Source organism: Arvicanthis niloticus, chromosome 3 (assembly GCF_011762505.2).
Source record: "Arvicanthis niloticus isolate mArvNil1 chromosome 3, mArvNil1.pat.X, whole genome shotgun sequence".
In the NCBI taxonomy this organism is placed as follows: Eukaryota; Metazoa; Chordata; class Mammalia; order Rodentia; family Muridae; genus Arvicanthis; species Arvicanthis niloticus.
Genome location: NC_047660.1, coordinates 97186721 through 97213233, shown reverse-complemented (window position 1 = coordinate 97213233; position 26513 = coordinate 97186721). Strand labels below are relative to the sequence as shown.

At 42.6% G+C, this 26513-nt stretch overlaps 1 protein-coding gene across 29 annotated transcripts in view; it reads left to right on the top strand.

The window, feature by feature from the left end:
- Nucleotides 1-26513, top strand: part of Cadps (calcium dependent secretion activator) — a 431715-nt gene that overhangs the window by 366116 nt on the left and 39086 nt on the right. For all 29 annotated transcript variants that reach the window (XM_076931554.1, XM_076931557.1, XM_076931556.1 and 26 more), the window contains one exon: nt 20792-20824. In XM_076931554.1, coding sequence (XP_076787669.1) covers nt 20792-20824 — 33 coding nt within the window. The remainder of the gene's footprint in view (nt 1-20791; nt 20825-26513) is intronic.

Here is a 26513-nt window from a genome sequence, read left to right as displayed (position 1 = left end):
TATTTCAGAGACAGCAGCAGCCACCAATGGCCACAAAGCAAGGAAGCAACAGACATTTCTGCAGCGTGACTGACTGTATAGGGTGGAGTAGAGAGGTTTTAGAGATGGGGACTGGTTTGGAGAGGTCAAAGGTGAAGCGGAGGTGTGATATGTTGTGCAGAAGACTTTGTCTAAAAGAAGTGAGTCCCAAGCTTAAGTCAGATTCAGAAAGAAAAGCAACCCCAAATACCTAGGTCGGGTTAAGGAAGCTCAGCTCTGCCCCTTAGCACAGAGCTAGGTGACCTGGAGCAACGCCCCATTCCCTACGTTTTCATTGTCTTTGCTGTGGTAGATAAATTCAGACATTTAAAATAAGTACAAAGGCATAACTCCCGCTCCTCGCGTCCTCGCTGAGTGCCTGGCACAGAGCTAAGTGCTCTGAGTGAGCGTTTCTGGGACTCTCGGAGCAATTCCATTCTACCAACACTCTTTAGAAAATGTTGAGAGCGAGGCTCAGCTAGGCTGAACTTCCACCCCACCTCCACCTGAGCATTCCTCCCCAGCCTTCACTGTGGGGTGAAGACAGACATGGGAGGGTCTAACTCCCACCCCACACCCACACGACAGGAACAGTAGCTCCTCCAAGGCAGAAGGATTTCAGCCAGCTACAGTTCTCCTTCCAAACACATCCATTTGTTACTTACAGAACGAGAGAAATGAAGCCCATTTCAAGGCTTCCTGGAGCCTAATCCCTACTGTGTGTCCTGTCTTCTGGGTCTCTGATTGTTCACATTGACTGCTGTCATTGTCGTCGTCATTGTTGCCTCCTCCTCCTCTTCTTCCTCCTCCTCCTCCTCCTCCTCCTCCTCCTCCTCCTTCTCCTCCTCCTCCTCCTCTTCCTTTTCCTCTTCCTCTTCCTCTCCTCCTCCTTTTCTTCTTCCTCCTCTTCTTCCTCCTTGCCAAAGTTATAGTTGTTTTTCCACTTGAGAGTGAAACAAAGTTGAAATGGTTCATCCCTCTAAAAGGTGTGACCAAGGCCAGAGCCAGTTCACATCAGCAGCAGTGACTGTGGTTTTTTGGTTTTTGTTTGTTTGTTTTTCAGAGCACCTTGAGACATGTCTGTTACTTTGGTAATGATCAGAAATGGAGGGAATTAACTTCTGTCCTTAGGGAACTGTGGTTACAGAAGCAATTGCGGGCATAGAGTAGGGTGAGATTTCAGAACAGCTTGCTAATGTTTCCTCGGGCAGTGTTTCCATTTTGCTTTGGCTTTAGAAGGCACCTGAGAGAGGAGAGGTTGCTCTTTATGCTGTGGGCTGGTGAGAGGTGACATAGACTAAGGCTAACAGCATCAGGCTGTGAGCTGCTGGATTCTTGTGGGTCAGACCAGTTGGCTTATACATTCCGTGTGGAATGTCCTGCCTCAGATGCTGCAGCAGCAGGAATGTGTGTCAAGACTAACTTACTGACTCTATGGAATGATTCCCATGTATTTTCTCCCTTCATCCTTATAGCCAGGCTCTACCATAGGCTCAGTTCTTATTCCCATGTTACAGATGATGCTCACTGAGTTATTCTCTAAGTCATATGAATACTTTAACTTACTCTTTTATTGCGGCCAGTATAATTGCCTATGTCTACAGAACTCATTAATGAAATCACCTAGTGATGCTTTTAAAACCCACCCCCTGTTACTTTATTCCCAAGTGGGAGAAATAACTATTGGGGGAGGGGTTTAAAAGATAGCTCAGTGGTAAGGACACTTGCTACACAACCTTGAGGATAAGTTCAGATCCCAGCACTCTGTAGCAAGCCCAACAAGGGTAGGGGACAGAAACAGGAGAATTTCTGGAGCTTACTAAATGTAATCTTAGCCAAGAAATGTGAGCTCTATGTTCATGGAGAGACTCTGTTTCAAATAAATAAGACATTGATACACACGCATGCATATGCCACATGCTTATGTGCAATGCTCACATTAAGTAAATAAAACAATAAAATCTGACCGGCACAATTGTTTTATGAATAACTTAGCGTAATTATTCCATTATGAATAACACCCAGGCAAGAGACTTTCCATTTTTTCCACTGCCTTTGTGCTTCTATATAATTTCCACTTTTATTTTAGTCTTTTGGTGAACACATTTTTAATACATACTGACATACTAGCTGCTAGGGGCTCAGTACTAAATAAAAGAAGCTATTCCTCTTACTCTGTGTTTGCAGGCTGGAGATATATTCCCAACAAGTAATTACAAACATCATTATTATTCAGAGAAAGAGGAAAGTAGTCAGTGCAGTGGAATTATAGAGCAAACATATTCCACCTCCTCCTCTAGAGGCCAGTGAAGAAAATTACTTGTTAGGGGTGGACGTGGTTCTGTGTGTACAGACTGTGTCTGTAGATAAGTATGTGCATATGTGCATGTACATATGGAAGCCACAGGACGAGCTCGGGTGCCTAGGCTGGCTAGCCAGAACATGACTGTCTCTGCCTTCTCTATCACTTGGGTGAATTCGCACTACCATACCTATGTCTGTGTATATGTGTGTACCTGGATCAGACTCAGGTCTCCATGCTTACATCACTTCTTGAGCCATCTCCCCAGCCCCAGAAGTGACTCTCTAATTAGACCCGCAGGAGAATTAGCTTTTGACTTGGCAAGGAAGGAATATAGTTAAGACAAGACAGAGGGGACAGCTCCCTAGTAGAAACCAGTGTCAAGCTGTGTTCTTTTTGACACTGAAGCTATAAGCTGCCATTAGAAGGTGACTTGAAGAGCCTTCAATATTTTCCTAATTCATTTTGCTCATAGTGGACTAGCAGAGACCCTGTGTTCAGAAGCACTGGTCTTTATTCTGTGCCAGTCTCTTTCATCAGCCACCTCCAAACATTTCAGAATGTGGTGTGGGCTTTGGGGGTCTGTGACATAATTTTTCATCACCTATTTGGATACCCTGATTTCTGATTGCTGCCTTGAAAGTACAGTTGACAATTAACACGCCTGCTGACCAGAGCAACATAGAGAAGAAAAAGATAAGCATCTGAAGGCAGCCGTTTCCTTTAATGTTCTCTCATAAAAACAGAGCTATCTTTGAAAACAAACCTGAGATAGCTTTTTTCAGACTCTCAGGTGCTGAGCAAGCTGCTCACAGAAACTCTGCTGTGATGAAAAAAAATACCTAGAGAATTTGTACACCGTTCCAATTATGAGCTACAATTAAAAGTGCTGGGTCCACCTTGACCTCCAACCAGACACAGTGGGACCTTGTTGCCAGAAATTTATAGAGAGATGGTGAAGCCCAGGCTAAGAGAATTCAACAGGTTGTTGGTCACCTCTCAGATCTGGTTCAGTTATCTGCAGAGTAAGGCCGCTGACGTCAGATTTTCAACCTCCTCCTCTAGGGTGAACCATGGACTTTTTGCAGTATCTAGTATGTGGCAGGTACCTGGGAATAGCACTTCTAAAGCTGAGTTCAGTTTTCTCAGAAGAGTACAGAAGTTGGAATGACCTAATCTAAACATTTCAACAGTTTTTCTTAATGTACTAGCCAGTTCTCCTCTAAAGTCAGGCTTCTCTGCATACATGATGAAGCAAAAGTTTGAGGTTCGCCTTTCAATAGATTTCTGTGTCTAGAATTTTGACCTCAAAGATATTTTTCATTATGCTCAGTTCATAGTTAGCATTTTGTCTTTCATTTACTCATAGACTTTAGGATACCTCTTTATCAATTAAAATATTAGTTAGGGCTAGGAGGTAAATTCAGTGTTAGAGGGCTTGCCTAACATGTATGTGACCCTGTGTTTGATCCTCCAAAAGAGATAGATAGATCGATAGATAGATAGATAGATAGATAATAGATGATATAGATAGTAGATAGATGATAGATGGATAGATAATAGATAGATAATGTAGATAGATGATGGATGGATAGATAGATGATGCAGATAGATAGATGATAGACAGACAGACAGATTGATTAGCATGTCTAACATTGAAATCAGTTATTCAATCGAACATGTTTTAAATGACTGCTATAAGTAAATTACTGAACCAAAAGCTCTAGACACAAGACTTTTTATCTGGGCATAGTGACACATGTCTTTATTCCCAGTACATGGGAGGCAAAGGCAGGGGTATTTCTGTGAGTTCAAGGCCAGCCTAATTCACATAGTGAATTACAGGATAGTCAGAACTACATAGAACCTGTCTCAAAAAAAAAAAAAAAAACTTTCTAAATAATGTATTTGACAAAATATAGGTATGTATTTACGTCACACACACACACACACACACACACACACATGCACACACATCCTGTAAGTTACTACCTGGAGTACATTAATAAAAGGAACATTTGAGACTTTCTGATTTTGTTTCCAATGGTTGGTATTGTCTTATTGGTTCCTATTGCTATTAAGACCCAACTCTCTGTGCTGCTTCTAACCTCTACATTTATTTTATATACTGGCAGCCTGAAACTGATTGTGGTGGGATTTTCTATACTCTCAAATTTAACTAACATACCAAGAAGAAATTTGTTTGTTGTTGTTTGAAGGTTTTGTTACTGTTGTCTTTTTAGAGGGAGGCAGAAATGTATCAAGCATAGGACATAGCTACATTGTATCTAAAGTAGTGTCAATATTAGATGCTATCAAAATTCTACATTAAATACCCAACCACATGGGAGAGTGTCATTCTTTCTAAAGTCTCTTTTCATCTTTATTTTTACATCAAGGATAATGGTTCTACTTAGTCTGGCCATATTTTATACTTCCTTGACCTTTACATGTATCCTGGGGCAGGGGGGCTTCTCAGCTCAACCCTCTCAGCAGGTAACCATGTCTGCCTAGATTTAATAAATTCATGTTATTTGTGTATTTTATTTTTTTATCCCTTCACTTATCTAGAATGGCACTGACGTTCCACTTAAAGTGGAAACAAGTTGGATTTGGGGTTTGGGGGAGCATTTTTGCTTGTTAGTTAGTCAATAATTTAATATTTTTACAACTAAGCCAATCAGAAGAACACTAAGTAATTATGTTCCCCTAGACACTAAATTAAAAAAAATGGGCCACAGTCAAGAAGATGGAACTGGTACTAGGAGTTTGGAAGCACAGAAAATGTCTACCCATCCCACTTATCAGGAAACTTGAAATAAGGCCAGAGCAGAAAAGCACATCGCATGGTCCACCTAGTCACGCAAGCTGCCTGTCTCTTTACCTACTCTTACCTGAAAAGAGGAAAGAAAAAAATCTCCATTATGCAACAAACCTAGACTGATAAGGTACCCATGTCAGCGATGACTTACATGATTCAGATCTGGAGGACTGGGGAGATGGCTTAGTCAGTACTGTGAAGACCTGCTTTCAATCTCCAGGACCCATGTAAAAAGCCAGAGTTGGTATCATGTGCTTGCCAACCCCAGAGAGGCAGATATCTCTGGGGTTCACTGACCCGCAAGCATAGCCTAATCAACCCCGAGTCCCAGTGAGACAGCGCAAAAGAAGGTGGTCAGCCTCCAGGGAGCAGCACTTGAAATTGATTTCTGGCACAAGCCATGAAGGGAAACTTCAGGGACAATGGCAGCCCCTTGACTCAGAAGGTGACTGTAAGCAAGAGCTTAGTGAAAGCACTGAACTAGAATGTTAAAAATTCTACTGAGATCTGGTTCGGGATAGAAAGGAAAATTTTATTGGAGATCAAACTACTAAGGCTATCTCTTGGTGATGGGGTAAGGACAAAATGAGGGGAAAAAGCAGGTAGATTCTATATGACAGTCAGGGTGGCGTCTTTGAGCTGAACCAGGAACTAGACGCCCTTGCAGGACATAATTGTCCTTTAAGGGTGTATTAAGTTGGGGTCTTGGTAAACAGAACTCTGCCTTACAATTTTCCTTAGGAAAACTGAATTCATTCTTCTGTTTACCCAGTAACAATCCTTCTCTTGGCCAGGTTAAGTTCTTTTTGTTTGGGATTGTCATCAGCACTGCCATTTTAGGAAACCCTCTTTGGACATAACAGTCCAAACTGGAGTCCATCAACAGAGTCCATGGCCACTCTGCACCAGGGCTGTGATGAAGCTGGTGACAGAGCAAGACATGTCATTGACCTCTTGGAGTTTGAGTTCTGGTCAACTTCTTGTTGAGAGATGTTCAAGGCAGAAAAGTAAAACCAACAAGTGTCAGGGGCAGACCATGTCCTCACTTCCTGTCAGCAAAAAGTAGTTTTCCTGCTTGCTTGGAAACTTTTCATAATTACAACTTTGCCATTCGCAGCTCTGAGCTTTCTTTAAAGATGCAAGTATGTCATATAAACAAACAAACTGGGAAGAAGTACAGTGTGACCTTTGGGAGGGCAAGCCATTAGGTCAGCTCGCACTGTGGCTAGCTGTAGGCCATCTGAGGAAGTCTCTTAGTTTCCCTGAGCCGAGTTTCCTCATCTGTCAGTGGGATGTTCATGAAGCTCAGCAGTGACACTTGGCTCAGCCTTAACGAGGATAGACAAGTATACAAGCATCCTTCAGGCTTAGGAGCATGGAGACAGGCTGGATCTAAAGGAATCCTTGAGGCTTGTCAAATTCCTGTCTGAGAACAGAGGATTAGAACACAAGTGGGAGAAACTTCCAGTTTTTACCAGGCATCTGTTCAGAAGGTTAAACCCATACTTTCCCTAGATGTAGGTCTCTGAGTACAGCCCTCCATCAAAGGAGACAGAACCGTTCTAGCCATTCTCCAGCAAATGAGGCTACAGCTGCTGAACAGGGTGTGGAACATGATGCTTCTGCTTGAGTAGAGACAGGTTTCCTACCTCCTGCCCAGCTTCCCAGCAGTGTTACAACCCTTTGCTTAAAGAAAGGCAGAGGCTCTGAGTGGTGTGTTGGCATGGCCTGTGGTACCCTCACATTGGTACCTTTCTCTCACCATGGTAGATGACTTAGGGTTTCTATTGTTCTGATGAAACACTGTGAGCAAAAAGCAAACAGGAGACGGAAAGGTTGATTTGGCTCACACATCCACATTGTAGTCCATCGTTTAAAGAAGCCAGAACAAGACAGGAAGCTGGAGGCAGGAGTGATTGATTCAGAAGCCATGGAGGGGTACTGCTTCCTGCCTTGCTCTTGTTGGCTTGCTCAGCCTGCTTTCTTGTGAATCCAGAACCAAGCCAGGAGTGCTACCACTGATGATCACTAATTAAAATGCCCTACAGGCTTGCCCACAACTCGATCATATGGGGGCATTTTTTTAATTGAGGTTTCCTCCATTCAGATGACTTTAGCTTGTATCAAGTTGACATAAAACTATTCAGCACAGAAGTTAAGTCACAGACGATGCTTATGAATATGCACAGAAGTAAAGCCATAGCCACTGATGGTCCTGTAGCCAGGGCTTGGTGCTCTTGTCTACAGATGGCTGGGGAAAGCCAGGACACTCCCCTACCTTCCCCTGATTCTAGAGACCTGCAGTCATCCTCTGGGGGACGTTTCAGAGTGTCCATGATAGTTACATAACTATTTATGAAGCTTTGTTTGTGATAGATAAAGCAATAGTGCTTTCTGTTACCACAGTCATCATTTAATTGTTACCTGAAAATTATCTTAAGGAAAACGTAACGGTGGCCACACTGATAACCATCACTCACAGATAAGAAAACTGGTGCTTAGAGAAGCAGTCTACATGGACGCATGTTACGGTAGTGGATCCTTTGCTGCCAGACCAGAGAAGTTCTAATCCCAGCTCATACCTTCCCAGCTGTGTGTTCCATGGAAGCACCTTAGCTTCCTGGAGCCCGGTCTCCGAATTCCCCAAGTCAGAAAATAGGCTCTCAAGAATTAAGAGTGCACATGAGGCATCCAGGTAAACATGCATGGGTAAATCTGTCCTTATTTCCTGTATGATGAGGTATCAGTGTCAAGTACATCCATATTGCCTATGATACAACAGCAACTAACTTCTCCCCAAAAGACACTGGGTGGCTGAGAACAGGAGCAAAAGTGGAAATATGGCCACTGTTCTCTTTCCTGTTATCTGAAATTTTTAAGAACATATTTCCCATTTGTAGACCACGTCAGGAAGCTTTTGAAAAACAATATATTTCTCCTCCCTTCTCAAGCACCAATTGCAAAAGCCACTGGTCACTTTTTTCGGGCCATGAGATAGCTACTCACTAGAAATTGCCAGTGTCACAGCTCCCACACCTCTGAAAACACCGATACATGGGCCTCCCCTAAAAGAGAGTGAGAAAGGAGGCCTTGGACTGTGTGCATCCGTGTAGCACTATGAAGGGTTTTTCCCTCTTTTTAATTGTGGCCAGACACACATAACCAAATGCACTATTTTAACTCTTTTGAAGCGTACAGTTGGATGGCAAGGTTTGCACAGTGGTAGGCAGCCATCGCCCTTTCTGTTTGCAAAGCTCTTTTCATCTTGAAGAACTCAGCTCCACGATCCTTTATGCAACATTCGATTCAGGGCTCACATGGACTAGAACACTTCACAATTGGCCCAGTATGCCCTTGATCTTTGGCAAGCAATAAAGACATTTCATCCCCTCCGGTGGCACAGTTCTGGGAATCCGTCCTGCTGTCTATGATTCTACATACACTTCAAGAGTGGTGGTTTTTTTTTCCTCCAGTCCTCAGAAAGCATTGGAAGGGGTTCTCACTGTCATTGTCACTTGGCCCCAGGCAGGAGCCACTGAGGCTTGTTCAACTGCTCACCCGCACACACAGTCCCAGTACATCCCGCCCACTCGCACATTCTGTCTCACCCAAGCAGTCAGTCCTCGGCTGGCACTTAGCGCACATTCCTCTTCCCAAGACGCACTAAGAGCGTGCAGACTAGGGCTGGGGGATGGCCAAGTGTTGCTTTAGCCTTAGGAGAGGGCATGCATTCCATCCAAACCATGACTCCATTGAAGAGTCCCCAAGAAAGTTGCCTTTCAGAAAAGACACCCTTCCCACAAAATGCCTTTCTCCACTGGAATGTTAACCATTCTACACTCGTGATGCTCTTTTTAACAATTCATCATAAAATTAAGGTAAAAATGCATCTCAAAAAAAATAAAATAGGGAGGCTGGCAACATAGCTTTTCCCGCCAAGCCTGAGAGCCTGAGTGCAGTCCTTAGAACTCACACTGTGAAACAGGAGGACTGACTGCTGTAAGCTGGCCTCTGACCTCCACGCACTCGTCATGCATACATGCATGCATGCATGCATGCATCTATACATAAATAAATCTAATAGAAATGTTTATGCGGTCATATAGAACCATTCGATTTCTCATGTTTTTTTACAAAAATAATATCTCTCTGGCCTGCCACTTTCTCCCTAGCCCTTTTGTCCCAGAGATCCCTTCAGACCAACTCATGGGGCTGGAAAAATGGCTCAGGACACAAAGTTGATTAAGCATGAGGACCTGAATGTATGTCGCCACCTCTCATGGAAAAGCTCAGCAAAGTAATGTACTTCTGTAACTCCAGTATTAAATGAGGAAAAGATGGGCGGGTCCCTGGGGCTTGCCAACCACATAGTTTTGTCAAAATGGCAGCCTCCAGTTTCAGCAAGAGGCCCTGCCTCAAAAGACAAGGTGAAGAGTAATTGAGGAAGATATTGACTATATATATATATATATCTCTGACCTCTACATATCCATGCATAACACATACAGAGAGACAGAGAGAGACAGAGACAGAAAAGAGAGACAGAGAGACAGAGACATCTTTTTTTTAAAAAATTATTTTACCCTATAGCTAAGTAGTGACCTTATGTGACTATTTTCTTGGTTTGGTTTTTTGTTGTTGTTGTTGTTTATATGTTAGAACAAGGGCTTTGGTGTGTGGCCTACACTGGCCCCCAACTGGCCATGCATCCCAGCTGGCTATAGGCTTGTGGTCTTCCGAAGAGACATGTGACAACACACCCAGTTTATGTGCATATTCTCTGACTGGCCAATCGTAGCCACAACTGTCCTTCCTCCTTTGGCGCAGCTTTTCCTCATTTTATCACCTGTCCTCCCGTCCCCCTTCCTCTTAGTTTTACCAGGCACTGTCATTTCTCTTTGTAGCTTTATAGCTATGAATGATAGCTGTTGGCCTTTATTTCTCACATTCCCACAAAGTGAGACTGATGATACCCAAACCCTTTCTTTCCCCTGCTTCAAAGTCTAATATATTTCCCCATTCTTATTTTTAAGTATAGTGACTGTATTTATAAATGTCTTAAGTCTAACCCACTGTCGGAACTCTTTGCAACCATAAAAATTGATCATCTGAGCTGTCCTCAGTGGTCACTAACCACACGTAGCTCACCAGGGATGAAATGTGGCATGTGCACAAAAGTACTGTCAGTGTTCAAATTTAAGTCATCACATGTGGCTGTTGAGTAGTGCAGGGTAAGAGCAAGCTCCTTATCCAAGCCCTTAAGCAGAACGGCCTGCTGCCCCAGCAGGGGAAAAATGAGTGATGCCTGGCACATCATTCTTCCTATGCCCTAGGTCTGTTCTAAGAATTCAGCATCTCTGTGAGGACATATTATTCCCATTTTGCCGATAAGGAAAATGAGGTTGAGTAACATGTCTCATGAGTGGTTGGCCACGTATATTTAACCCCAAAGTCTCTAAACATAAAGCCAGACTTCCTCAAACCCCAATGAATGATCCCCACAACCCTCTTCAGATCTATCATTCTGTTGCTCAATGACAGGGTCATTGCTTGGCCCCTGTTGATATGGAAGTTCATATCACAGAGGCCATATTTAGGGATATGTCATCCGTTTCCATTCCTTTAGCGCCCTGAAATGAAAGTATGAAAACTGGAAGTGGGTGGGGGGCAGAATGTGGACAAATGTAGGAAGTCTTGGAAAATTGGCAGCTGGGCTTCCTACCCATTCACAGGAAACTTGTTTCTTTGGGCTGGTAATTTCGGCAGCAATGGGACATCAGCCAGCATGCCTCTATGTCCATCCCACACTGAAGGCACCTGGCCTTGCTCAGTCGTGGAAGCCAAGCAGGATAGGACCTGGATAGCACTGAGATGGGAGAGCAGCTAGGATGTGAGGAGAGGTCAGCACACGCCTTTGGAATAGCCTCTGAGCAACCCCAAGGAACCACAGAGGTCAGATGGGCAGCTCGAAGCTAGGAGGTTGCTACAATAGTCAATATGGTGGCTCCTAAGAGACACCCAAAGCTCTGCCTGGCTCAGAACACATGCCCCACATAGGCTGCCTGTCTAATTCCTTTATGTTTGTGCCAAGTCTCCCTGCTGGTCGTGCTTTGTTGTCTGGCTCCTGCGTAGATGCTCTTTATCTTGAATGTTTTTCTTCCTCTGCTACTATCATTTTTCCTAGGTACTTATTTCCGGAACTTATATGAATACTAAATTATTAATAGCATTCTTCTTTTACCCTTAGAGTATTTATAACCCTTTCAAGGTATGAGAAACACTTCCTGTCTCACGTTCTTACTAGAACCTGAGTCATATGCCCTCTGAGAGTCCCATTTTTCAAATCTGGAAGGACTCTAAGAAGAATACAATTAATCTGATCCTCATTATAATAGATAAGGAAATGAAGCCAACAGACTAGGCAACTAGCCAATACCTACCAAGTAGTTAATGGTCAACATAGGACGGGAAATTGATGTTTTCTAATTCTTTTCACACACTAAACTATCTTCCCCTTAAGTCTGTCCTAATCCATAAGAGAGAAAATTCCATCTGCAAATTGGAACATAACAAGTATTTCTGACTTTAGAAGCCACATGGTCTCTGCCACAACTATTCAGATCTGTCCTTTGAGCACAAATACAGCAATCATAATATGCAGATAAATGGACACACACGTGTTCAAATAAAGCTTTATTTCTGGATCTTGAAGTATCAGTTTCAATCATTTTTATCTCTGGTAATATATCATTCTCTTTCAACCACTTAAAAATGAAATAGCCATCTCAACTTATGGAACACTGAAAATCAGACAATGGGTTGAATTTGGCCCATGGACCATATTGGCCAATGGAAATGTATTTGGAATAGCCAATTCCCTTGCAGCTCACCATGAGTTAAATGTTAATAATAATTTAGAAAGATGGTTTTGAGTTCTCATTGAATGCCAGGTGCTCTGTTAGCACCGTGTGTGATGCCAACCTGCTGAGTCCCACAAGCACCCTCAAAAGAAGATACTGTTTGTCCTCATGTTTCACAGTTTCAGATGAGATCATAGAAACTATGGAAGGCCAAGTGATTTCCCAAGACCATGGAACTAGTAATGAGTGTGCTTAGTGAATATATATATATATATATATATATATATATATATATATATTCTTAGAGTAACTCTTGAGAATCAAGAGCCTTTCTGAGCCTCAGTATTACAATCTGCAATTAATTGGATTAATTAGATATAAAGTGCCCTGGCCAGTATTATACACACATACACCCCCAGATACCTGCAGTTGATACCTCCCCATAGTCTTAAGTGTTTAAATGCTTGGTCCCCAGTCAGTAGCAGAGTTTGGGTGTATTTCAGAAGTATGCCATTGTTTTAGGAAGTATATCATAGAGGGAGGGAGCTTAAATGTTTCAGAAGCCACTACCAAATCCTATCCTAGACCATCAGCCCCCTCCCCACAGTGTTTCACAGTGGATAGCATTGAGGAAATATGAGAAAAGGTGGCACTTTATTCAATGGCATAGTTACCTGTCATTGCAGAGAAGCCTATGCAAAAACCATTGCAATGATAAGGCTATCATTGCACCCACAAGTGGTGAAGTGCAACTTGTAATCCCAGAAATTGGGAAGTAGAGATGGTAAGACTGGGAGTTCATGATTATCTTTAACGACACAGTGAGTTTGAATCCAGCCTGGGGTATGGTATGTTAAACCTTATCACAAAAGAAAATAAAAATAATTAATATATTTTACTCACAGTTTTTGTGGGTTTGGAATCTCAGGAAAGCTGGGACAGAAGGGTGTTTGGCTCTGTCCCTGGGTTGTGCTCTCAGCTGCATTTGGCGGGTGACTGAGCTGGAGTGCTACTGGGTATCTGCTAATGGGGCCTCTTTCTTCATCAGGCTTCCTGCCCCTAGTGAGGGATGTCACCCTGCCAGGGTTTCCCAGGCAATTTGAGCTCTCCATAGTGTGGCAGCTTTCCGGGTAGTTCCACTTAAATGGCAGCTACCTTTCAAGAGTGAGAACACAGACACCTTCCATCAGAAGGGACACTGCCAACTCTATCACAATCTGTCGATCAACGGTGTCACTGGCCAGCCTGGTCTCATGGAGAACGAAGGAATAGAATTTGATTCTCAATGGAGGAGCAGTGATCATGGAGAAGGAAGAGCAGGACCTGTGACAGGAGTGTTTGAAAAGGCATAACACAGAGTGAACTGGACCTCAGATCTGTGATCCAATGAGAAGATCCAGTTACAGTCACCCAATCTGTATAACCTTTGTGAGCTTATATGCAAGGAGGAGAGTCAGAGGGGAGGACTAGCCCTTGATCTGAGTTGTGCTGGTGAGAAAGAGGAGATAGCCAGGCCCCTTTCATACATGAAATCGTCTCACTATTTGTTGGAAGCAAACACATCCAAGCATAGGACAATGTAAGGCCTCATGATCTGGTTCTCTAGCACACAGAGCCAATTGTTGCCGAGAACTCACCTCCATTAATTCTTTAATATTTTACCTGAACTAAGGGAATTGATGCAAGTAATATTCTTGGAACACAATTGATGCAAGTGACATGCTTGGAACAGTGTCCTGCATGTGCCCAGGCACTTAAGAAATTCCTGTCTTAGGCTGCAAAAAGGGCTCAGCCAATCAAATGTAGAAACCTGAGTTGAGATTCCCCAGAACCTTTATAAAGACCCTGGCATGATGTCTTGTACCTGTAAGCCCAAGCATAGTGAGGTGGCAGAGGCAGGTAGATCCCTGCAAGCCCAAAGGCTATGTAACCTGACCTACATGATAATGTTCTAGGCCAATGAGGGACCTGATCTCAAACAAAAAGGTTTTGAAGATGCCTGAGAATCAACACCCAAAGTCCTCTGTCCACCCGGGGGCACACGCGCGCGCGCGCACACACACACACAATGCACGTGTACCTCTGCATCTGCAAGTGTGCCCATATCCATACACATTTTTATATGGTTTTTGAATTAACAAACTACAGGACACACTCACACATGAAGCTGGGCTATTAATATTACCATTATTTCTCTTCCTTTACCAGGGTGGAAACTGATGTATAAAGAGATGAAAGACCTGGCCCACCCTGACAGGGAACAGACCCAGATGGCAGCTAAGGCATCAGCCTCTTGACCCCCACTATAAGTGAACAGGCATCCTAACCCTTTCTCATATATGTGGCAAGAACCAGCTTCCTTATAACTAAGAGACACTCATTTTCTTTTTTTCTTAGTAAATCCCTGCAAAATCAAAGAGATCTCCTCTCTCTCTCTCTCTCTCTCTCTCTCTCTCTCTCTCTCTCTCTCTCTCTGTGTGTGTGTGTGTGTGTGTGTCCGTCCAGGTGGACAGATGACAACTTTGGGTGCACTCTCAAACCTTTTTGTTTGAGACCAGGTCTCTCATGAGCCTAGAACATCATCGTGTAGGTCAGGCTAGATGGCCTTTGACCTTGCAGGGGTCTATTAAAACTCTTAGAATGCTGAAACTCAAACACCTACTTCTAGAAGTTTCCTGAAACCTCTAACTTAAGTAAAGTGTACCATGCCAAATTCCTTCCAAAAGCTTTTTTTTTCCTCCAGGCAACACTGTGTGCCTAGAGATGAGGAAAGAGAGGAGACATTCTGTTTCTCAACATGGTCTATTTCTAGGGCCAGAGAGAAGGTTCAGGGAATAGAGAGACTGCAGTCAAATCCAACGACAGGGTTTGACCCCTGGAACCTACATGGGGGAAAAAGAGAACTAACTCAGAAAGTCATTTTCTAACTATACAGGCACCTTGACACCAGAGAGAGAGAGAGAGAGAGAGAGAGAGAGAGAGAGAGAGAGAGAGAGAGAGAGAGACAGAGAGAGAATATCAATTAATCAATATAATAAAAGTTTTTAAAGAGCCTTCATTCCATATATGAAGAAAATAATGGATGAAAAATGAAGTAGGAAGAGAGATTAACTGGAGAATGGAATTTATATTACCAAGTCACCATCTTACTGAATTGCCTTGACTTAAGTCACATCCCTAGGATGGCCTGTGTTGAAGAAGTGAGAAGGCACCAAAGCAGCCAGCCCTGGCACTCCATGGTGCTCCCACTTTGAGGTGGTAGGGTGGTCAGCAGTTTCAAAGCAAAGGAAGCCTGACAGGCAGGGGTGGAGTCTACTCACTCAGAGACTGTGGGGAGAAAGAAAAGCCTAGGCAGTAACTAATTCACTTGTCTTCGTTCAGATTTCTTTTTTTCTTCCATACTTGAGTCTTGCCCACCAGATTTCTGTTTGAAAAAAAAAAAAAAAAAAAAAAAAAAAAAGACCTAATCCACTTTTTTTTTTGGACTGTGCATTGATTTTAATAGTATCAAACCCTGAGGTCCTCATGGTCTGCACCTGGGTTGCTTTTTCCCCTAATGAAGCAGGAGAAGTGGTTTAAGCCCCTGCGGGGCTCGCTGTCAAAGCTACACAATGATTAACTCAGGTCCCCTTATTAGGAATGGACTGAAGAAAATCCCTTAGTCATCAGCATTGGTGAGTGTTCAATGAAAAGATTACCTTGGGCACCTGAAAAATAATGGAAGTGCTCAATAGAGGGACCATTAAGCCGGCTACACACACCAAGTCAGGTGGGCGTTGAGGGAATTAGCTGGGACACAGAGGCCAAAGAAACACTTTTGGACCTTCTGCCCTGCCCGAGTCTGCCCTATGATTATTTAAACCTTTATGTGTTCTGGAGAAGCATTTTAGTTTGTATCTACACATAGACACAGATGCACATTTATGTGTACACACACACACATACACACACAATCTATCCAAAGTAGTTGGATAGATTTGAGAAAAGCAGCTAAATGACAGGTCCAAATTTCTGTGACTTCAAGTCCTATTGGTTATTCTCTTAGCCTTGGTTTTTTCAACTGTAAAATGGAAATATTAATAGGATCCCTGTTCTGAAGATTCATGCAGGGATTAAATACACAACATGCAATAATTCAACCTAATTAATAATTAGTAAACACTCAATACTGGGTTTCAACTTATTATCGTTAGTTGTTTAAAGGAGATGAATTATTAAGTATTTGAGGTGACTGTGTTTGGATATCATCAAAGGAGTGCTGGACTCATGGCCTTTGTCTATAGCTGTGACCTTTGCTCTAAAGCTGTGGCCTTTGTTCTAAAGCTGTGGCCTTTGTTCTATAGTGATTTTGTTGCAGGCCTATGGATGTATGGGCTCCATCTCCACCTCCATGGCCTCTCTTGCTTTAGACCTTCTTCTCTGTTCTCATTTCTCAGGACTGGTTCTGCCTGGGCGTCAGGGTCAGGGAGCTAAAGAATACTGCCAGGGAAGGGGACGGTGATGTCCCATGAGAAGGCTGATCAGAAAGAGTCACAGGAAACAGGGCCAGCTGAAGTTAAACTTCCTGCCTCTCTTTTGAGGGCGAGTGAACCCCTGTTCCTAAGCAATGCACACCTAGTGCCTGAGGAAAAGTTCTTCTTTCCTGTCTCCACACAACTGGGTCCCAGAGAAGGGAGTTTCACTAAGCATATAACTGAGGCAGGAACCTGAGATAATACCCAGAGTACTTGGAAATATTTGAACATGCTTTGAGGAGGAACATGATTCTGCCTGGATCCTCCAGCCTCAGAATCTGCTAAGATACTTGATAGTACTCTGGAGAGATCCTAGCTTCCTTTCCATAGCAAGAAATTGCCAATGGATAGAGGCGTGAACTGGCTACTACCAGCAGAGTGAGGAGTCCCCGCTCTCTGCAGTAAGCCACTGTTCCCAGCAGGTCCAGTAACAATAGCTGCTCTTAGTACTATTAACATGATTGGATAGACTTGGTCGGATCGTCTCATTCAGTCTCTGGCGTCCCTTTGAGTAACATTATTACTGCCCCACTTACAAAGGAGGCTCAAAAGCACCCAGCTAGAAAATGGGCTAAAAGCCAGACTTCTAACCCAGACAGTCCTGAACCCATACTCTTGGACAATGAGAAGGCTTCTTACAAAGTTAAAAAAGAAAAGATATTAAAGATATTACACACACACACACACACACACACACACACCCTTTTGATAACCACTGATGGAAAATTTCTTAAAAACAGAAGCTTGCTTTAGAAAGAAATCTCTTTCACCCATTATGGACTATATATTATATATCACAGACAACGGACTTGGATCCCTGTCATTTATTTAATTCACAGGCAATGCCTAGTTCATTCTCAGATAATTGTGGTGTGTGTGTGTGTGTGTGTGTGTGTGTGTGTGTGTGTGTGTGTACCCATCAGTCGATTACATGCAAACACCAAAGGCCAACCTCGGATATTGTTACTTGGGTACTGTCTACCTTATTTTGAGACAGTCTCTCATTTGTTGCCCTGGAAGTCATTGATTGGCTCAGCTTGCAGACGAGAGAGCCCCAGAGATTCCCTCAGTTTCCACCTCTTTTTTGACATGGGAATCCAACTCAAGTCTTCATGCTTACAAGGCAAAATTTTACCAACTGAGTCACTCTGCAGCCTGCAGACTTGGAGTTTGTGCAGATGAATCCAAAGTCCCAGGATTTGGGGAGATCTGGTCATTCTTCTCTACCCAGAATGCAACTGGCCTAAAGGCATGAAACTGAAAAGAAGTTTGGTGCTTAAAGATTGTTCTACTGGTATTACACAGCTTCCCTGTCCCAGGGCCTGAGTCTGGTGTCTCCTCCTACTGCTTTAAAAAGGGGAGTGGGGGGGGGGAGAAATGGAGAGTTGAGGAGAAAAGGGAAGAGGGGTTGTTGACCATTTCTTACCTCACAAAGAGGCTAAAATGAGTTAAGAAACAGACTTTGTAAAGGTAAAGAAACAGGTCTGCAACCTTATTCCTAGTGAGAGGGAAGAGGTGAGCCTCCAAAGACAGCAAGTCTCTGCTGGGATGACGCTTACTGGGCAGGCCTTCTGGGACCCCATCGTTTTCCTCCTTTGCCCTGATTTGGTGTTTTGGAACTGTCATACAAATCTGCAGCCAACATGGATGTGCTTCAGTAAACTACTAGAAAGTTCTAGGCTCTCATACTTGCCCTTCATTTCCCAAGCAAGAAGTCGCCTGTTTCACCTCCCGTCCAGACTATTCCTCCAGCCCCCTTTCACCTCTGCCCTCAGCATCTTTCCTAAAGTTTAATGGCCAGAGCCCAAGACAATAATCTACCACCCCTCAAATCACAATAGGAGTACAATTTCCCCCTACCTATTACTTTTTCTGTTATAATGTGGATAAGGAAAGTCAGTAAGATCTGGTGGATGGCCAGATAAAGAATAAGCCAAGAACTGAGGAGATGGCTCAGGAAGCCTGGCGACCTGAGCTCACTCCCCAGTGAGCAGATTCAGCAACATCCTCATAGGGTCCCAGTAAAAGAAAGACAGAAAGATTCCTGGACCAACCTAGACAGACCACTGAGCTTCAAGTCCAGTGAAAGCCCCTGCCTCAAAAAGCAATCACATGGAGAGTGATCAACAAAGATGCCTAGTGTTAATCTTTGGCCTATACACTACATACTCACACACACACACATGTACACAGGGACCCACATGTGCACGTGTGTCTAAGCTGTGACTGGAGACTGGTGCAGTATAAAAGTACATGAAGTTTTCATTCATGTCACAAGCTTGCCTGGCCTCCCCAAGGGAATAGAAATCGTAAGGAACAGAATCTGACTGGTGTCACTCTCTGGTTTGGAACTGTGTGTTAGTGGTAAATGGTAAGTAGGCGTGTTTAAAGGTTGATCATTTCAGCTGTAGCAAAACTCCTACCAACTGCCAAGCATCAACTTGACAGAGCAAAGGAGGTGATTTCTCACTGAGAACAGCTCTTTTGCCAGCACCCACTCTGACCACTGATGCTCTGCTCCTGTGGCTTGGTTTTCCCTGATCACTGTAAAGAAAGGAAATTCCAGAGCAGTAGCCTGAGCTCAGAGCGGTGCATGTACACCTGGCTTCCCTGTCTGGTGGCTGAGAGCATGGACACATAAATCCCTGAAAACTTGAGTCCATCAAGATATTTTGCAAAGTGAAAAACATCTAGTAATTTGTAGATAACATTGAAGGGGGTGAGACATGTGTGGGCAAGGGGTGCAAACCACCTTTTTGCTTGACTTACTAGATTTTGGAATAGGATAGGAATGGACAGATTTATAGAAGGGAATCACTTTATGTACCAAAAGAGGGTTTCTTCTCCTAGCAATCTTTACAAAGACTTCAGCTGTCACCACTACTGTATTGATCACAATGGTGGTTCAGGGTCTATTGGGTTTGTTCCTTACCCGCCCTGAAGAGGTTAAGCCAGCACTGGTCACATGTTCTCCCTCTGGTTCCTGCCCTCCAGAGTTCCTCTTCTAAGCCAGGCAGCCTGTACAATGGAGACAGCTAAGCAAGGCCGAATTAGTCTTTGCTCCAGTGACATTTTGTGGAGGTCAGACACTGATCCAAAAGAAACCAAATTATAATTGTGATCCGTGTCACTAAAATTAAATGGGCACATTCTCAGAGAAGCTGTAGCAAGAGGAAACTGGAACCATCAAGGTACTGAGATCATAGTAGAGAAGGGGAAGTACTCGTTGCCATGAGGTAGCCAATGGATGCGTGTATCCCCCACTTTACCACACACATTCTCATGTTTCCTCATGTCATCAGACCAGCAGTCATACAGAGTACACAGCTTCATTACCCTTTTCCAAGACTCTAGAGACCAGCCTAAGGGACTAGGCAAAATTTCCCCATGGCAAAAGCAACTTTTGACGCTCAAGGTGGAAGTCTTTCTACACTGGTATAGATCTCCCAAGCACCTGGAACTCACCCAGATTTGCTTATCAGAACTTTAACTCCAGATGGTTCGATGCTTATGGCATCCGTGGACTTTGTGGCGATTCATGCCATGTCGGCAACTGGACTCCTCACAATTAGTGTCTCCCATTTTCAGGCTCAGAGAGATAAAGTCACGAGGGTGTCACAGAGCATGCATGTGATAGCGCTGGACTGGAAGCCAGGACTGAGTCCACACTCCTTGGTCCAACACTACTTCTGGCACCCAAAAATGAATTTCATAACCATTTCCTGAGCCTTTCATATGGGTTTTTAGTGCCTAAAACCAAGAGGCACATAACAGCAGCTTTGGGATAGCCCAGAAAGTTCTGTTTGAAAAACTTGTGGAAAATCATACATGTCTTTTATGCTGAGGGGCTCACCATATCCCTTCTACTTCAAAATCTGAACTATCATACACCAAACATGGTAGAATTCAGGACAACCAGCAGCCAAATTATAAAAACCCAAGGTGTCAGGAATGCCAACACTCTTTATTATTAATACAGATTTGAGAGCACTCTCCCAATAAGGGAGGTAGTCATCTCCCTCTATTTTAAAGGAAGGGAGGAAAATGCTAAACTTTTGTATCAGCTAGAAAACCTGAGCCTGTAAAACTGCTCATTGTCCTCTAATAGTGGTTATCGCTTAAAAAAAAATGGAGTAATTTTCTTTTTAGTACCTTTTTGTTTTTCCTGGTCAGCTCCGTGGACTAGCATAAACATATCATCTGAACTCAGATAGTGTCTGAGCTGTGCACAGGAAACGCAAACACTGCCTAATGTCCTCCTCTCTTTTCTCCTTAGGTGAAGGCAGCTTCCAAGTATGTGGACGTGCCTGTGAGTATCTGAACATCCATCACTGCTTGTAGTTGGGTTAATTTCATTGTCCTACTTTCATGGGGTCTTGTTTGGGGTTTATTTGTTTGGGATTTTTGAGACAGTGTCTCTCTGTATCTCTGGCCAGCCTAGAACTCCCTATGTAGACCAGGCCAACTTGGAACATGCAGAGACTGCCTGCGTCTGTACCCAGTGCTGGGATGAAAAGCCTGTGTCCTCTTTTGTGCTTTTCTTCCACCCATGAGTATGTGAGCATCATGTTTTGTTTGATGATATCTGCTTCTGTGCTTTGCTTTCACGGTGGCTGCTGTCTTCATACCTGGCCCCTAAGCTCTATATTTCTAATGTGGACCTTCAAAGAAAATGATCGGGACTGTGTTTCTCCAATGAGAAGAAGACATGGCTTTCTGTGTCAGAAAGGAAGGACCAGTATGTGGGTTAACCCAGCTCCCTCTTGCTTTTGTTCTTCTGGTTCCCCAGGACTCTCTTTCTGCTCATCTAGAATGCACCGCTTACAGCCCTCAGTTATAAGTTTCAACAAGGGTTCCAGTAATTTTTTTTTATTTAAACAAATAAATTCTGAATTTGTTCATTTGGGGGTCAACTCTGCAATTGTTTTAAGGAAAACTTACAAAACTGTCCATAATTAGTACTGGCCTCATTAATGAAGAGAACCCTCAAAGTTCACAGAGAAGGCACTTGAAGTTGCCCAAAATTTACATTTAAATTGAGGTTAAGTACTAGACATGAACGCTAAAGCGTGGGATTACCTGAGACAAATCAGAAGACGTTTATAGACGGACTTTGCCCTGCCTATTAGCAACATAAAATTGGAGAGATTTTTAAATATATTCCTATAAAGGGGGAAAGAAAATGAAGTTGTTTCTCCATTTCTAACAAAAGAGGTGTGAGTCTATTATAAAATATTAAATTTAGGAGCTTATCTCAACAGTCGCCAAGGGGCTGGTCCTGAGCCATTCTCATTCCGAACGTGGTTAAGTACCCTCCTTGTTCAAATACTTATTTGTGAAAATTTGTTTTTTTCTAAAAGGATTTATATTAACATTTAAATTCATTTCCCCAGGAAGCTAAGTGTGTAATGGTTTATTGGCTTATTCCTCAAAGGAAGACAAAATGGAAAATTGGAGTGACTGTCGCATTCACATGCATGTTGTTTGTTTAATGGAAGAATGTACAATCAATAATTATGCTTGAATTTATACAATACCTCTCATCAAGGGGCCCTGACTCCTTCCTGGAGGCAGGAGAATGGGGAAGAGAAAAGGCTCGCAGAACCACAACCAGGAGAGCATTTTACTCTTTTAAGTTCCTTTTGAACAAACTCTCCCTTTATGTGCCCATGCTAGTCCATCTTTACAATGAAGATACCTCACAGCTAGGTGTGCTGCATGCTCTAAACAGGGCTACATGTGTGGACCTCATACAACACTTCCAAGCCCTCACAGGCATTCACGCAGTGAAGAGCATTTCAGGGTGTGACAACCTGAGCAAAGGATAGATAACTCTGCTGCCCTAACCCTGTCCTCCACTGGGCTTCAAGAATGTCAAAAATGCAAATACCTAGCTCCCAGCACAGAGATCTGATGTCTTCAGCTTATGCCTCAAGCCAGAAAGGCAATCAGGTAGTAACAGTAGTTCAAGGCTATTCTATTCAGATAAGACTCAATATATGAAGAAATTTGATTTAGCATCAGGGTTAACATCAAACCACATGAGAGTAACATTTTAGGAAAATCAGAAAAGGCTCAATGTTGGCAATGTTTTATGCCTCAACCTAATAATTCCACAGGCCAGGTCTAGCTTTATTCTGAAGATGGGATAAAATAGACTCGATGCTATGAGTGTTTTCTATGATCAATAATCATAAAGACACTTGTCCATGGATGGTGCTTTGTTAGAAACTTGAGGATATAAAAGAACAGAAGTGATTCAGCAGAGTTTCCTTCTGGAGGGGCAGAAGAAAATGACACAACATAGCCCCTGATATCATTTATCTTTCATTGATGACACAGAGTGTAATTATAACCACCCCAGCCAGGCCTGTGACTCACCCACTACATGCCCACCATTATTTTAGGCCCATTAATACTTAATCTTTGGAACTTCTCTATTTTAAAGATGGAGAAAACAAAACGGAGGATTCCCCACTCTAGGAGGGCCAGACATCTGACAGCAATACAGCTAATACTACAAACTATGCTCTTAAACATTCTGCCACACTACAAGATGAGTTTACTTAATGCGTAGACACATGCTTAGATAGTTGAGTGATTATTCTAGTATTAGAAAAGAATATAGCCTGGCAGTGGTGGTGCATGCCTTTAATCCCAGCACTTGGGAGGCAGAGGCAGGCAGATTTCTGAGTTTGAGACCAGCCTGGTCTACAGAGTGAGTTCCAGGATAGCCAGGGCTATACAGAGGAACCCTGTCTCAAAAAAAACCAAAAAAAAAGAAAAAAGAAAAGGAAGAAAGGAAGGAAGAAAGAAAGAAAGAGAGAAAGAGAGAAAGAAAGATAGATAGGTAGATAGGTAGATAGGTAGATAGGTAGATAGGTAGATAGGTAGATAGGTAGATAGATAATATAAAACCAAACCTATAATTGTACCAATAGTTAATGGCTTAGGACAATGCTACACATTGAAAGTAAATTGATTAAATGTATGCTTTTATGGCCAGTAGCAGTATAATAAGTGTTACAGAAAAATAAATAATTCCATAGAAAATGATTTCACACAACACATATATTTATATGTAGTGTTTACATACAGTAAATAATCATTTACTTTTGAAGACAGTCCTGTAAGAGGCCATCATTCATTTCTTCCTGTTCATCAGAAGAGGAAACTGGAGCACCTGAAAGATTAAATAGTATGTACAAGGTCACCTGGGCAGGAAGTAGGCAGGGCAGAGTCAGTAGCATGGGGTTGATGGTAGACCCGGCTGCTCTAGTTCCCAAGAGACAACGTGCACAAAATCAACCTTCCAATACTATTAGTGTTGGGTGGGTGGGTGTCATTCCAGGTTTTTTGAAGAACCACATGTGGTCTTCCACATGTGGTAACATCAGCTCTACAGTGATTTTTCTGTATTTGTCTGTATGCTTTCTGAAGTCTGTGTTATATTCTGTCTGTCTATGCTATCCATATCTAAATGCCACTACCTAAAAACTGATCCAACCCGGAGGACACAGTGCTGATACAACACCTAGCTTATCTAGTGACATTAGTTGTTCAGTCAGGTGAGGTATACCCCTGACATTTTAAATGATGTCCTGACTGTAAGTGACTCCTGTCCTAGGGACTCATGTTCACCACCATGACTACCTGGCTATGGTGCCAGCATGGTGATTTGCTCCTGTAAGTCTTCCCAGGGTATAGGAACAGCTCTCCCTTTCCCCAGGAGTCCCAACAGTTGGTGAACATGAGTGTCTGATGTGGAAGTCTGTCCTCCCAGAATAGCACTGTCTCATTAGCACACGATTCCCAGACAATTTCCTTCTTCCCACCTCTCCATTCTCAGTTCATCAAGAGATGGAAGCCCAACTTGTTTGAATCCGATGTGGTACTCACGTTAAAGAAAAGCAGTTGTGAACAGGAGAAAGAAAACTAATTGTGCAGAGACTTCATTCGTATCTCTATTGTCTTCTTCAGGTCTCCTTTCCTTTCTCAGTCTAAAGTAGATGCTAATAGTGAAATTCAATATCAAAGGGAAGGGATCATAGCAATATAAATTTATATTGCAAGGCACAACTTTCAAGACATTTTTATATACATTACTATAGCTGCCAGTCATAGTCCTTGAAGGTCAGCTAGAGAGATCTTAATTCCACTCTATGGCTCCATAACTAGGGCTGATAGATGTGTAAATGATGTGCGTAAATTTCACCCTTGGATGAAGTAATGATCCATGCAGTGGAATAAAGAGCTCTAAAAGTTACCAGAGGATTTGTTCATTCAGTCATGGATCTGTCCAACGAGCAAATATTTACTGAGTACGAACTAGGTTCCAGGCATCATTCCTGTGTGCTAAGACTATAATTAAAAGTTAAATCAAAGTCCTGCTCTTTGTGGGACTTTTGTTCTAAGAGGAAAAGCCAGATAAAATCCCAAAGTTTAACACGTGAAAAAATATCAACTCTTGGTAAATAGTGCAGTGATAGATTAAAAAAAAAAAATCAGTAAGACTCAAACCAAATAGGTTTTTAAATCAGGAGTTCTGCATCTCAAATACGTGCCCTTTTAAGGAAGTGAGCTTTCCTGAAAGAGAAGGCATGCTGAAGATCTCAGCATTATAAAGCACTGTTCCCCACATGGTAAGTTACTAAAAGGTGGCTACATCTGACTTTTACGTCATCTTAGCTCTAAGATGTACCCAGGAAAAGGCTATATCTCAAGTATCCCAGGGAAGATATGAAACACTAATAATAAGTTTCTCGGGTTTGCCAGGTAAGGATCCCTTTCCTACTAAGACTGTCTTTTGGTGTGCAGCTGCCAAAGAGAGAGGGGAGACCTGCTTAGAACTGGTCCCATCTCATTGGAGAACTACTGTTGTTTTGTATCATAAAACTGGTACAATTCTAGGACCATCATGGAAACTGCTCCATGCATTTGCTGAAAATTGCTTAGAAGTGTAACATTTGATACTGTGGCTTTGGGGTGTCCCTCATTGTTTTTCAAATTAATACCTTGTCATTGTTTCAGCATGTGTTAAGAAATGTTACTAGTATCCTGGGGGCCAAGCATTGGCCCTTTGCTTGATAATTGTAAGCTTTGTATCAGGGGGAAAAAAATACAGTCCTACTGTTTCCAAACCTTCCTCATTTTCACCCTGGAAATTACACAGAAGTGTTAACTAACTTCAATTTGCAGTGCCTGACAGTCACGTCTTGTAGAGAAATGATACTTTGTGATCTAAGGTAAATCATAGTAATGAAAACTAATCTTATAGTTATTAGCAAACATACATCTCTACTGTAGAAATTTAAGGGGTTTATGGCAGCTCTCCTAATGACCCATATTACAGTGTTTTAATAGGTTTCTTTGGAGATAACTTTGATTTCTGACATCTCAAGCAGTGCACATTCTGGTTTGGTTTTATTTGTGTGTTATTTTTTCACAATAAATCATTTCCTATCTACTGGATGAACAACCTGCCTACCTCTCCAGAAAATCTAATTAATTTAAAAAACCAACCCTCCCTTTCTGCCTTTCTTTCTTTTCTTCCTTTCTCTCTTTCATTCATTCATTCATTCATTCATTCATTTTCCATGCCTAAAGTACCAGGCTGAAATAGAAGGCAAAGACAAATGGCTGAGTGTCTTTTCTGAGTAAAGTACCCACAAATGCTCACCAAATGCTCTTAGACTGATCTGCCCTCCAGTGGGTCTTCAATTGAAGGGAATAGTCCCTGAAATAGGATTTCTGAAGTACTTTTTCTATTTTGTTTTACACGGAGAAAGGGATAATAGAAGACAAAATACACTTGAATTTTTTCTAACAGTAGTTTCTATTTAAAACAAAGCTAGAAAATACCCCCTGGGTGACCCAGAATTGTGTCTACCAGCTAAGTTTAAGAGGGATGGGGGAGGTAAGTCCCTGTAAACTTCTATCCAGGTCTTCTGAAAAGCATATGAGGGTATAGTGTGAACTCCTGGTCCAGAACTGGATAG